At 41.9% G+C, this 14,054-nt stretch overlaps 1 protein-coding gene across 4 annotated transcripts in view; it reads right to left on the bottom strand.

Moving 5' to 3' along the window:
- Positions 1-14,054, bottom strand: part of LOC110979321 (alpha-mannosidase 2-like) — a 28,484-nt gene that overhangs the window by 11,408 nt on the left and 3,022 nt on the right. For 3 of the 4 annotated variants that reach the window (XM_087140539.1, XM_087140540.1, XM_087140541.1), the window contains exons 3-15: positions 10,893-11,213; positions 9,767-9,911; positions 8,649-8,820; positions 7,524-7,651; positions 7,079-7,252; positions 6,094-6,280; positions 5,474-5,651; positions 4,236-4,438; positions 1,934-2,119; positions 1,358-1,466; positions 1,065-1,135; positions 724-889; positions 262-398 (exon numbers count right to left, since the gene is read on the bottom strand). In XM_087140539.1, the coding sequence (XP_086996665.1) occupies positions 262-398; positions 724-889; positions 1,065-1,135; positions 1,358-1,466; positions 1,934-2,119; positions 4,236-4,438; positions 5,474-5,651; positions 6,094-6,280; positions 7,079-7,252; positions 7,524-7,651; positions 8,649-8,820; positions 9,767-9,911; positions 10,893-11,213 (2,177 nt within the window). The remainder of the gene's footprint in view (positions 1-261; positions 399-723; positions 890-1,064; positions 1,136-1,357; positions 1,467-1,933; positions 2,120-4,235; positions 4,439-5,473; positions 5,652-6,093; positions 6,281-7,078; positions 7,253-7,523; positions 7,652-8,648; positions 8,821-9,766; positions 9,912-10,892; positions 11,214-14,054) is intronic. The other variant, XM_087140542.1, reaches the window with a different exon arrangement.

Raw genomic sequence — 14,054 nt, 5'->3', positions numbered from 1 at the left:
GTGAGCATGAGCAATCAAATTTACTTACAAAGCTTCCGCATACATGTGAGTGCTTGGAAGTGCTAGCTCATGTGATACCAAAATATTGAAAAATGAAGTTGAAAATTGGCCTCTTTGAGGTAAATTCTTCATGGGCAATCTGTCGTCCATTGCTCCTCTCGACCCCAACAACCAAATGCATTACTATATCTGGCAGAAACAATGAGCTTTGAGTATCAAGAAATGGTCAGGGTAGTCATAGCCGCGGCCCAATGCACTCACCTCTTCTCTGTCCCACTACCAGGCACATGGTACATAGCCACTGTGGACAAACCATGCCGCTCTGACTCTGACGATCCCATGTCCTTGATGAGATATTTCTTGATTCCTAGTGGAGCGATATCAACGGGAAACACCAGCTGAAGAAACAAAATTTACGAATAATTAAAACATGCAGCTTGCCTCTCTTAAAGTCCTACGTTAAACACAAATGCCCAAGAGCAGTGAGATTTACTATAGATTTGGCAAAATCAGTTTGTGTATCAGGTTAGCACAAACACTGTGGGCATGATAGTTTGATCCATAGCCAAAAAATGCTTTTCCCTTTGAAAATACTGCTGCTGAAACTTAGGCTCAAATTGATATCATTTCTGGTGCCCATTTAAGAGGCCTGTTAAGTTGAAAAAAAAACCAATCGCTAAGAATTGGACTGCAATATAAACTAGGCGGAGTCAGACATCCCACCTCATATTTTGTGCTTGCTGTCTGCATGTTGTCTGTCCACACCAAATTAGACTGACTGGGGATAACTTTGTTCTCTCCGTCTGTAACCTGGACGTTTGGCGACGATACGTAGAGTCGCACAAGCTCGTTCCTCTGCTGGGCGAGTGTGTTGTAAAACACGGCAATGCTGTGCACAACAAAGGCAACTTGCGTGAGAAAGCCTCTTTATAACGAACGACGCAGATGAAAACATTGTTTTTTTTCCACTCATGTGTGGGTAATCTAGCGAAAAGATCTAAACATATTTCCAAGAGGCTCCTGTTCTGAGAATAAGATGAGACAAGAACTGATCAAAGTTTTACCTTGATGCCTCTGTGGAGAGTTTTAAGACTTTCTTTTCAGGTAAAAGGTCGTGGTGGGAACTTTCTTCATCCTGGAAGGGAAAATACAAGAACGTGCAGCACTTCCCACTGAAAAACCACAAATTGTTCCAACAATAAGCGGCATTTACAAAACAAATCACATTTACACTGGATGTGTAATTGCATGCAATGACATTGGAATAAATACCCATAGTTCATGAATATTCATATTCTCGCTAACGCAAATGGTTCAAAGATCTGTCTCAGTTTCAACACATCGGCCGCCAACTTACCACATCGAAGAATGCGGTGTATGGTGCATACTTCGTCTGGTCTGGTGACAGCAAGAAATGGATGGATTTCATCATGACTTTACGCATGTCGTTTATGGACGTCAGCAATCTGGATATACAAGTTCATCAATGAAATTTTCAAAAGTACTGAAAAATAAGATGGGTGATTATTGGTCACTTTTTTAATCCTGTACTTTGAAAGCTAATACAGTGTAGATGCAATATTTTTGAGCACAAAGATTTGAATACTTTTTTTCCCTTTTTTGGGAGGTGGTGAACAAATTTCATGTCAGAATTACTTCTGAAGAAGCAAACTTTATCAGAAAATCCAATATTTAAAAAACAAATAAGCACTTTTCCCCTATATTTTTAGGCTATTGGTTTTACTTTCATTATTTTGGGAGTTAAATAAAAAGTTTTAACAGCATAGGTAGATAAAACTTTTAACAGTTAAAGATCTACAAACAATGCAGTTTCATAAAAACATTTTTAGTCTTCATATCTATAAATCCTTTAGAAAAATGGTATTAAATTCTAAGAATAAAACTGTCATATGATCAAGGCAAAAGAACTGACTTTGTTCCATAATCCACCACCACATGGTCCTTGGATGTTCCTGTGATAGCATCATGGTGTTGAAACAAGCCCAAGTTTCTCCTCCCGGTAGTCAGCATCTTGATCATGGTGTCCTCGTCAAATTTCTTGCCCATTCCAACTTGCCGAGCCTTCGTAGCGGCCACTGTGTATAGTATTTCAGCTCCTCTGAATGGAATGGAATACAGAAGTCAATACTTGCGGAGAGAAAAATATCACAAGTGGAAAAAAAAAGACAGATTTATGATCTTATGCTTCTCCCACAGTAATAAAAAATGATTAAGCCATATTTAAAACACTCCAAAGGTGGCTTTTGGATAAAGCATCTTAGGAAAGGAGGCCCCACTCTGTCAGGAATTTCCCTTCTCTGACACCGGGGGCCAGCAACAGCTGGTTATTAGGGCTGTGAATTTCCATTTAATTTACAAAAAGTTTAAACAATACTTATGCTGCCATTTAAATATTCAACGATTTTTCAACAAGCGGCAAAATACAAGGTGTTTGTGCTCATTGTAATATGCCCACTATACACCTAATCCCATTATTAACCACTTGCTGCTGGGGTTGCCGTATTCTTCATGTATACGCATGGCCGGGGTCTCCGAAATCAGACAAAGGGAACCGAGCCTTGTAACAAAAGACAGTACTCGTAACAAAAGACCAGGCTGCTGGGCATTACCAAAAAATTTTTCGCGCTCAATAGTGGAGATAATCTAGCCTTATTTTGAAACAGTATACATGTACAACAGTTTTGCGGATTTAGCACGAGTGGATTACCACAAGGACAAAAGTGCTCCACCGCCCCAGCGATGAGCCACACAGCACCGCTGCATAGTAATCTAGCCCCTATTGAAAAGAGGTCAGCAGTGCACTGTGCCAGGTTCATGAACAAAAGAAAATTATATGACACCGCACAATCTGGGCTTTTTTTACAAGGCAGCAGGCCTGGTTGAAATACTCCAGCGTCAATATATGTTGTCTGTCAGATTAGAGTAGAAACCAGACAGTCCTTCATGTGGGTGTAAGTGTCCAGTGAATGAAGATATGAATTTTTAAAGAATTTTGATAACGGGAAAAAAAATAAAAATTATCCCGTCCCAGCATCATCGATATTCATTAATGCCCCTAGCAAGAAGTGGTTAAACTGGTATTTGAATAGTGACTGAGGGGCCACTTTAACTATCTTTATCTGCCGGCTGCTCCTTATCTTCCCTCACTGAATTTGGATTTGGAAGAAGTATCACAACAATGACAAACTATGGAATTCAGTACATCTTGAGGAGGCAAATTGCTCCATTTGCCATATGACTGCATCTTTAACCACTCCCCTGCCGGGGATTCCGGATCCGGACACATACGCTTTATATGCGTGGCCGAGGTCTCCGAACTCGGACATAGGGAACAGGGCCTTGTAACAAAAGACCGTACTCGGAACAAAAGACCAGGCTGCTGGGAATTACCGACATTTTTTCACTCTCAAAAGTGGAGATAATCCACCTTGTTTTAAAACAGTGTACCACGGTTCTGGGTATTTCGAGCGAGCGGATTACCACCGGGGACAAAAGCGCTCCACCACCGCAGCGGTGAGCCACACAGCACTGCTGCATGCTAATCTGGCCCCTATTGAAAAGAGGCCAGCAGCACACAAGCCAGGTTCGTGAACAAAAGATAGTTATATAACACCGAACAATCTGGACTCTTTTTACAAGGCAGCAGGCCTGGCTGAAATACTCGGGCATCAATAGATTTTGTCTGTCAGGCTAGAGTGAACACCAGACAGTCCTTCACGTGTTTGTAAGGGTCCAGTAAGTGAAGATAGGAATGTTTAAAGAATTTTGAAAACAGAAAAAAAATAAAAAATATCCCGGCCCAGCATCACCAACGTTGATAACTGCCCCGGCAGGAAGTGGTTAAAACACAAAGGGATAAAACGCTGATGCATTTAAGGATAATGTAGAGGGGTATTTTTAAAAATTTGGTTCTGTTTAAACGCTCAAATGTCTAAATGGATATCAATGTTGGAAGCATTGAAATGGTTTAATGTTTAATTATCACAGATTTACTGGGTAACCAGCCAAAATGTCACACACTGCATACAGGCAGTCTGCTCATTCTTGCTTAGCACACAAGTAATTTTTTCTGCTTAGCTCCCAGTGAAATTGGGTAGTGTTACAGTAGCACCTACATCGTAAGTGTGAGCCCCTCCCCAAACACATTGGTGACATACATGTCAATCAGGCCGGAGCTAAAAATGTGTTGATATCTAAAATTGAGGCAGCCTCACCTTAAATGTGAAGTTAGTAATCTATCCATGTTCTTATAGAACGGTCTGGAAGTGTAGTACCCGGACCAGTAGTCCTGATTCCTGTCGGTGTACGTGAAGAAGTCACCACTCAGTACAGGGAAGCCCTGAGGCTGGGTACCAGTCGGTCCCTTGGTGTGGTCAATAAGGGTGTTGAAATAGTCTGACAGTGTGCCAAACTGAGCCTGTGGAATACATGTACCAAAATATACACACGTTAAGATCCACACTGTGTTTTTGCTTTCACAGCGATAATGTTGTCAACTGGCCGAGCATGTTTGAATGAACTCACATAAACTCCCAAGGTGGTTTCATAGAAATTACTCAAGCACATTTTCTAGGTTGTTCCCTAATCTTCCAAAATCAATCTACTTTAACGTTCAATGGGGGATCAAGCCCAACGTAAAAGTAAGAGTGGTTTGGCTGTACTTCACTCAATCCTGTACCTTTGAGGACCAAACCATCTGGACTACGAAGTTAGGGTTAAGCAATAGTAAAGCCTCAGTTATGGTATGTAGTCAATTTAAAAAGTACTACTGAGCCAAAGACAAGTTCACTGTGAAATAATGCCATCAGCAATTGGTTAACCACTTTGTACCGGGGTGCCCCTTTACCGGAGACGTTGGCTCTATAGGCACAGCCGGGGTGCCCAAAATCGGACAAAGGAGCTGGGCCTTGTAACAAAAGACGGTGCTGGGAACAAAGCACCAGGCTGCTGGGAATTGCAAACATTTGTTTCAGTTGTCAATAGCAGAGGTCATCCGTCATTGTTTTGAAAGAGTATACCACTGTCTGTGACATTCAGCACGACTGGATTACGACCGGGGACAAAAGTGCTCTGGCGCTCCAGTTATGAGTGGTAAGATACTGCTGCATGCTAATCTGGCCGCATTTGAAAAACGCCAGCAGCGCACCGCGCCAGTTTTGGGAACAAAAGAAAATTACGTAACACCACACAATCTGGGCTCTCTTTAAAAGGTGGCAGGCCTGGCCGAAATATAGATTTGTCTGTCAGATCAGAGTAGCCACCAGACACTCATTCATGTGGGTGTATTAACATCCAGTAAATGAAGTTACGAATTTTTGAAGAATTTCGACAACGAAAAATCTTGAAAATCCCCCGCTAATTTGTCATGCAACTTCAAATTAAACCCGGCAGCCAGCAGTTAACAGCACCTGAGTAAGACAAACTGGTTAGCGCTGCCCTATGAGTACCTCACCTGTACATGCCAGCCAGGCTGTGAGTTCATGTAGTCAAACAGCTTCTGGTAGTTGGTGTACTGCTGGTCCCACTCTATACCCTTGTCGTAGCGGAAATCGTCTCCCAGGGGAGCCAGGAGTATGTTGGTTCTGTATAACGTGCTCTTCTTGCGGTACTGGTCCAGGAGGATCTGCGCCCTGGAATGAACACAGTGTCAACAGCCTTCTGATGGACCACAGGCAGTTCCCCCTGTGTCGACTTGGTATACTTAGAACCAGTATGGGGTCGGAAGAAGAGATCTGACCAAACTGGGATTTTAAGATGAGATCTTTGGAATACCACTTTGGCATTGTGTGCTGACTTGACTTTTTAACCGCATAATCTCTTTTTTTGGGGGGTGCATATGATAAATATTCCTTGATTCAGCATTTGGGGGAAAGTAACATTTTGATGGGACCTTTTTGACATTTTACAATTTGGCACTGACCAAGAAAACAACATCACACTCTGTAAGTCTGAATTCAAAGTGGGTAAAATAAGACAAATAAAAGTCGCAATTCAACCGCAAATCTCAGTCATTTTGAGCATACTGTGTACAATGTGTGACTGCCTGCTATAAGACAGATTTCAGCAGCTTACTTTTGGGCTACGTTCTGTTCAGTGATCGGGACGGGTGGCACTCTCCAGGGGCAGGCGATCCGCCCACCCGGCAGTCTCTTGAAATCATACTGGCAACAGATCTTAGGGTCTGGTCCGCAGGTGTGTGGAATGTCGTAGCTGTAGAACGGCATCATGTGGCAGAACATGTCTGTGCTGGAACCATGATCTGTAGACAGGGAACCAGACTGTTACTTTCACCGTCAACTGACGTTTATCATAGCATATCTGGCAAAAGTGACTTAAACTGGTTCTAGAACCTGCACTGGAACTTGAACTACATTAACTAAGTTTTGAATTACGTATTGCAGGCACGGACAAATTCTTGTAGAAGCCTTTCAATGAGAGAAGCAGCACAATTTAAAACTATGAAAAACTTTGGAAAATGATCTAATGATTGTGACCGAAGCCTGTAAACTATTCATATTGATACACTGATATGGTGGAGGGCGAACAGTGGTTCTGAAAAACCTTATAACACAGCCCCCCATCCCCGAAGGAAAACAGCCTAGTGTCAAGACTTCACTAAAGCACACGCTGCAGCCAACAGTAGACCCATAATGCCACTTTGATAGTTCAAAATTCATATCTGTCACTCAGTCTGGCCACAAACCAGTTTCTCTCACCACAGACTCATGGACTTGAAATCTGCTTTTCTTTTGCTGCTTTTGTAAGTATTAGCAATGCTTATCCGGGGCCATTTCTCCAAGTCTAGTTCTTGCCTCTGGCTGAGGATTCATCTCAGACTAAACAATCAATTTTAAACATTTACAGTTGGAATCAAATAAGAACATTCCAACCTTTAGCTTCATTTAGGGGAGGGTAGTTTCATGTTCCTGGCCAGAGAGGAGCACACTGAGCTGGAAGCCTTGACTTTGGACCAAATTCAGGACACTTAAGTCTGAGACTAAAGCTAGTGATGAAATTAAGATTTGGACAATTCCCCAACACGGTAAGATCTCCTTACCCCAATTTTGTCTCCAGAGGAACTCCAGTTTCTTCTCTTTAGACAGGTACTTCTTGATGGCGTAGTGGGTACGCTGAATCAGCATGGCCTCAAAACCCATGCGTTGCAGCAGGTAGGCCACAGTAGGGGTCATTCCGAAAGGATCAATGGCCCAGCCAGCCTTGGGCTTCACTCCTGTTGTTGGCAGCGACATTTTGGTAAGAAAACTTCAGGTGATTGATTGCATGAACATCAAGCGTAAAAACAAATGGCACATTCTTTGCACTTCAAGAATCACACTGAATTACAGGTCCATGAAAAAACTTCCCCCTTTCACAAATTTCTTTTTTATTTTAAATCTAATTATTCAAAATCAAACTTTCAACTACTGATCAATTTTAAAGCTGTTAACATACACGCCCCCAAAGAAACTGTCTTATACTTGCCCAGCATACATGCAGCTCACCTAGGAATGCCTCTATCCATTCATGGCCTTCTATGAGCTGATCTACCATGGCAAAGTAGTTGGAGTTTGCCTCATCAGTCATGACCCAGCCACCTGTTACTATCTCCAAGCGGCCCTCCTCTAATAACCTGACAAATGATGGAGTGAAGACAAGATTAAAAACACACCACCAATCAGATTTGTTCTTACTTCAGCATGATATATACCACCAGTCATATCTCAATGAATAACCTGCAACGTGACTGGCAGAAAGCTGGCTTAGTGGATAATCTCGGGGATGATCTCATTTCAGTAGGAACAACCTAGCCACTTGCCACAAAGACAGTGGTCACAGAAATGTAAATCAGCATCTTCCTGTGCTTAAGGATGACAAAAGGCAAGTTGACTTACAACAAATTAATGAGAGAAACTGGTATTGACTTATCCATCTGCAAACTATGTTATATTTGTATATTTGATGGGATATGACGTCTTGAATACCTGAGGGACGCATAGCGCCCTGAGGTGAAGCCGAGGGCGCTCACCTGAGGGCGCTATGCGTGTTTGTCATATCTCAGTCTCCAGGAATTTATCTAAAGAAACAAGTTCTGTATTTCAGAAGACGATGCGCCTACTGTAAAACTGTACAATTAACGTAACAGGCGTTAACGATATCATTTGTAAATGCACTGTCCCCTCACTTTCGTTAATTGCGTAAACTCTAACATCAAACTAGTGCGGGTACCAGTGAGTACATTTATATAGTCTGGTTAACAGTCTCTGCATTACCTGATACACTGCAGGGACGGGAATGAGTCTGCTATACCAGCGCAATCATCGATCGAAATCCCTAATAGCCTATGCACAAAACGTATCATGGGTACCACGCAAAGCTCTTCTGTTTCGCGCAAGTACGCATGTGCGCACACGCACCGTCGGTAGAATGAGATGTCTCACGGTGAGTGTCATATGCGGATATGTCGCCCTGTCATGTGATCGTTCTGGGCCAATGAACGGACAGTATCCAAAACAGAGGTATGACAATGATATCTAACAGATATTCCAAACTATGACAATGAACCCGGTATCATTTAACAGAAGTGAAACAGCTTTGGAGGTTGCCGATGAGAACATTTTCATCCTCACCTTTTTGTGATGTCCCGGCTCTGTTGGCTGGTGCGCTCCCACCACATGGAGAAGTAAGAAATCTCTGCCCAGATGAACCTCATCTTAGGATGTTCCTGGAGCTTGACCACCATGTTATCCAAGATGTGAACTGTCTGGTCCTTGAAATATTTATCCACAGTCTTTATCCAACCTGGGCATTGTTAAAATCATCAGCACGTTGGTGCACTGAATACGTTATGACAATTTCCATATTTTCCTTATCACTTTTTTTTGAGTATCTAAAAAAAACAAGAAGCCTACTCTTGATTTCAAATGAAGCTGCAGATAAATTCTACAGTCTACTAAGAATCACTTGACAGTGGCACTTAAAAAGATAAACGCAGGCAGAGTTTAAGTAACATAGTGTTAGATTTTTAGTACAAGCTATTTTAAAACAGTACCAGGAGCAATGACTGGCTTGTGCATTTTTTCTATTGGCCTTACTCACAGATTTGCCCATGATGTTATTCTTTGAATCTACGTGGTAAACATTTATACAGTAAATGCAAGTCTGCCACACACAATTCCACAAGTATGCATTTTCAGTTTAAAAATAGCACACACAAACTAATCAGCACACCAACTGGAGCTGAAAGCATTGTATGCTTTGCAATGGCAACTGCAGTGTCAACTTTGTAATAATCAGGGGCCAATTTCATAGAGCTGCTTAAGCACAAAATTTAAAGCGGGCAAAATCTTTGCTTAATAAACAAAGGTTATCAGCTCAAACTCTATCTGATTGTCATGCTAACTAAAAAACAAGCTAAATACAATCTCAAAACAATATACATCACATGGGGTTTTGGCTGGTTACCTGATTTATTGAGTAAGGTTTTCTTGCACTTAAGCGAATTTTGTGCTGAAGCACCGCTATGAAATTGGCCCCTGGTATCTATAACCATACATGTATGTTTATGGCACTTGTACACTCAAGCACGGGCAGGGTTCACCTGTGGCATGACACTATTCTACTTTCTCTAATGTCATTGGTTTGGTTGATACATGCACTTTGTTCAGGCTGGTTGCTCCGGTAACCATTTTTTCATGGTCATTGTAAGGTTCCCAAGGCTAGCACAATTTCTCACTGTCAACCTCACCTGGGTCGTTGTGGGAGTGAGGCACTACAAACACTTTGAGTGGATCTTCGTTCCACTGGTTTGGGTCATATTTGATATCATAGCCTTGCTTCCAGACACCACCGTCGGGATTGTCAAAGCGAAGGGTGTTGTACACATCCAGCATCTAATGAGCAAAGGAAACCGGCAAAGAAGAGACTGGCTGGTAACAAGGTTTTCGACTGTGCACAAATGCAGAGACAATACATTCAAATAGGAATTGATTGAGCATGCTCAATACATCCTGCAAAAAAATGTGCAAAAACCTGTGTGCACGTGTGGCGCGAGTTCCCACCAAAGGACAGTTTCTCTGCTTGGAGTGGATAGTAGACATACCGATCCATTTAATTAAGTGTTCATAAATATGTAAAAAAAAAGGGTAGTCATTCGTACTGGTTGAGAGCCTGTAAGTGGCTGCTCTTAAATGAGTGATAATGCATCGGCTAGTTCACTGTATTCTGTGCAACCACAAGCACTGTGTACCGCGTAAGGACCAATCCGCACCGCATAAGGACCAATCTCCACATAAGAATACTGGAATATGACTACTCACGAATGGCACGTACCATTTCATTGCTGGAGAGTTGTTAGAAAAATGTGAATTAAAATCTAAGCAAATTTAAAAAAGTAAAAACATTAAAGTAAAATTGTGAAACAGAATTTGTTTAAGATTTGTAATGTTGAAACTTTGATTAGCAAGCACTATTTATTCCCTTAACCCTCCTATGTGGAAGTCACTCTTTGGGTCATTTGGTGAACACCTCAAAGAAGCACAGCTGTGTTGTGTACTGCACCAACAGTCCCTCACAAGAATATCAGATTGCACATTTGTGCTGCCCAACAACTGTGCTTCACTGTTTCATGTGCATAATTGTGCAGTAAACCAAATGCAGTGCAGAGGACTGCACAAAAGACCCTGGGTCATTTTGTGCTGGCAATCAACTGTGTACACACTGAACCTGTGCACGTTTGAGTTCCATACAGAAAATACATGCTCACCAGTGACTGTGGGCATTTGTGCTGTAAAACCAAAGGAGGGTTAATTACATGTTTTACTTGTGGGACCAACTGCTTCTACTAAGTACCCCCAACATTGAGCTTTGCCCACCTGAATGTCAACGTTGTTCCCATTCGGCACGGCAGCAAAGGCACACTCCTCCTTTCCAACTTCAGCTCGCGGGACGTCAAATGGTGGGAGGGGTTTCCAGCTCTGTACCGGCAGCTTGGAGTCCACCTGAATGGGTTGATGGACGGGATCAGTTTTCTTTTGGTGCATGGGCGCCACTGGGTCCAGCTGGGGCAGCTTAAAGGACAGGTCCCCCTTGGCCAGTGACTTGACGGCATTCCGCAGCTGGTTGATGGTCTCGTGGTTATTCACAAGGTCGTTTTCTAAGGCACTAATTTTCTTTTGAAGCTGGTCTATCTCCTCCTGTGAAAGCCATGGCACACCATCAACATGACACGTTCCCACCCAAGAAGTGCATGCTCATGTGCATAAATATATATACAAGTAGCATAGCCATGCAAGTACAAAGGACAGTACAACAAACCTCCTGAAGTTTTCGCTGAACAACTGCACCATTCCTTGGAAATTATAGGCCTACATTTTAATGTAAATGGATGATTTTTATCAAAATCTCTACAACTACATCTACGGGTAAATGGGCGACTGTGAGGGGTAAGTTGTTGATAATGCACCTTGAATCAGTCCAGACAAGAGCTCGTCAGTAGTTTATAGTCCTTAGGATCATGGGGTGATAGTTACAGCACCTTGACCACAATATTTCCCATTTACAGGTAGCCCGAGGAGGTTTGCTACTTACAAATCCTAACATTATGTACTATGATCCATTGAAAGAATGCATAACAGAATTTGGCATTCACCTGCACTGTACACATGCTAATGTTTTGATCAACTCATCTTTTTAATGTACAGTATGTCTTCTTTTGTACAGGACATTTGTTTGGGACATCCAAAGAATTCAGAGCTGTTTGGGTTAAAAATTATGGGCGAGATTGCACTCCACGCAACGGTGCAAGCTATGCATTTTCAACGATGTAAGCAACTGTACCCTCATCAAGACATTATCATAATCCCCACACGTCACTCTACTGCAATTCTGCTGCAGGTACTACAAACATACGTCAAGGCATTGTAACGCTGCTATCCCGGTTCATCGGGACCATAGACTGATAGAGTGTTCCTGTCACAGCTCCTACTTACTCAAGCACAACCTCCAACCCTTGTCCTAAGTAGCCTCATCAGCCTCACAGGTATCCATTTTCTCTCACGTGATTCAATGCTGCCATTTCACAATACTGCACCACCAAGAGATTGCAATGCACTGGCCAATCACAATGCACGAACTGTGTCGACCCTTTCCAAACGGGCAGAGGTTATGGTGTTGCAAAGTCTTTGCAGCACTCTGTTGTGAAACGTTTGCATTACTGAAGAAGTACATGTAACCCACTCCACTAATTAAAACTCTTGAAGGACAGAAACTGCAGCCCTTATAGCAAGAGTCAAGCCCAAAATTTACCAAATTTCAAAGAAGATCTTGAGCTACAGGCACCGGACAATGAAGTCTTGAGGAGCTGAGTTGACAATGAGATGACACCAAAATAATACAGAGTAGGCCTGTGCCGGGTACCCGGGTACCCGCCCGTCGATTTCAAAACCCGGTTCCATTTTTCCGGGCCGGGTACCCGTAAAAAAGTAAATAAATTAGGAACAAACATTCATGCATAAAATGTCTGTGAAATTTCTTACTGAAGGACAGACTTCATGGAAAACCACCGTACCGATGAAAATCCGGTCCCGCGGTCATACATGAAACTTGAATTCGGAGATCGACAGCTAATTTTTTTACCCACTCCGCCCATTGCACCGCAAGTCGTTTTCCTAGTTCCGGAATTTCCTAGTTCACAAGAGCGAAAAAAACACTAAAATTCACGGGCGATAGGTCACTCGCTACGTGTGATTTTAAATATTTCTTTAAATTGAATAGTCATATAAACCTTTGCATCTAATGTCCGCTTAATCAAAATGACTTTTTTAGAGTTTCCGTTTTTGTTAATTTAGCGAAAACTGCAAGCTTTTCCCCACTCTCGGATCGCGCGGCGTTACCACGCAAAGTCGTTGCGAACTCAACTACACGGGCGCAGCAGAAATGTATGTGACGTAATGGGTTCGTCAACTGTGCGGCGCGGGGAGGATAACGTTGATAGCTCACTGTACAGTTTAAAAGTCGAGTCAAACCGTACGCAATTTCTACCTTTTTAATTCATTAGAATTCTTATTTTTCATCTAATTTTCTCAAAATTAAAAGATTCTCTATTAGAAAAGAAACTTTTTACAATGGTTTTGGCTGAAAATGGATTTTTCGTGTGGTTACTTTTTATTTGTGAAGACGTTTTTGTCTCCATCCTAAACCGATGCAGAACTAGGAAAGGTGTCATCATCACTTTCGTCGATCGATCCTGTGAATCCAAATATAAAAGCTTAGATTTTGAAAAAAAATTTGAAGTATATCCAAAACACAAAGTTGACTTCTGACCATATTTCACTCGAATTTGAGGATTTTTTAGCTGCAGTCTTACTGAATAATTTTCGCGATCCGGAACTAGGAAAATGACTTAACCAAACCTATATGAACAAGAGACCGAAGGAGTTTTGTCTTATGAGGGGGGAGCGCTGTTGATGTACACTTGCATGACTGTATTTGTAACTATCAAACCCTGTCGGCCTAAATGACTTTTGTGCAGAATAAGTAGTGCTTACTGTTTGAATTAAGAGTATTTTTGTCAAATAAAACAATATGAATGAAAATTACTTTATGTCGGGATTGACGACGAAGCGAGAGCGGATTGTGTAATATTCCTGCGGTACTACTACTGGGACTCCACACGGCGTGCGGTAAGTAGCGATCACGCACAAATTGTGCGGTTGATCGGCCTCTTTTATAATCAAAGCACTAAATGTGCGCTACAAACCCAAGGAGTCAGAGAACTAGTTTAGTTAAGTTTTATACCAAGAAATATTCCGTTTCAAAATTATTTTTAAATTAAAGCAACTTGAATTTCCTCAGTGATTCAGCGGAACTGTGGATGAGGAATTGACCAAAAAAGCAGGAATGATTTTTTCTGTATGTACTAAAGCATTTCAAATCCAAGTATTTTTTCATTCAAAAAAAGAAGGAAATGTTGACAGGTGCAAGTCATAGTACAGTCGGCCAATCAAATATCACTTGTCGAAGTACTTATGCATTAA

The sequence above is a fragment of the Acanthaster planci genome, linkage group LG08 (assembly GCF_054643075.1).
Source record: "Acanthaster planci isolate LZ-2023a linkage group LG08, COTS_SCS, whole genome shotgun sequence".
Taxonomy (NCBI): domain Eukaryota; kingdom Metazoa; phylum Echinodermata; class Asteroidea; order Valvatida; family Acanthasteridae; genus Acanthaster; species Acanthaster planci.
The sequence above is the reverse complement of the archived record's forward strand: the minus strand, read 5'-3'. Positions and strand labels throughout refer to the sequence as shown.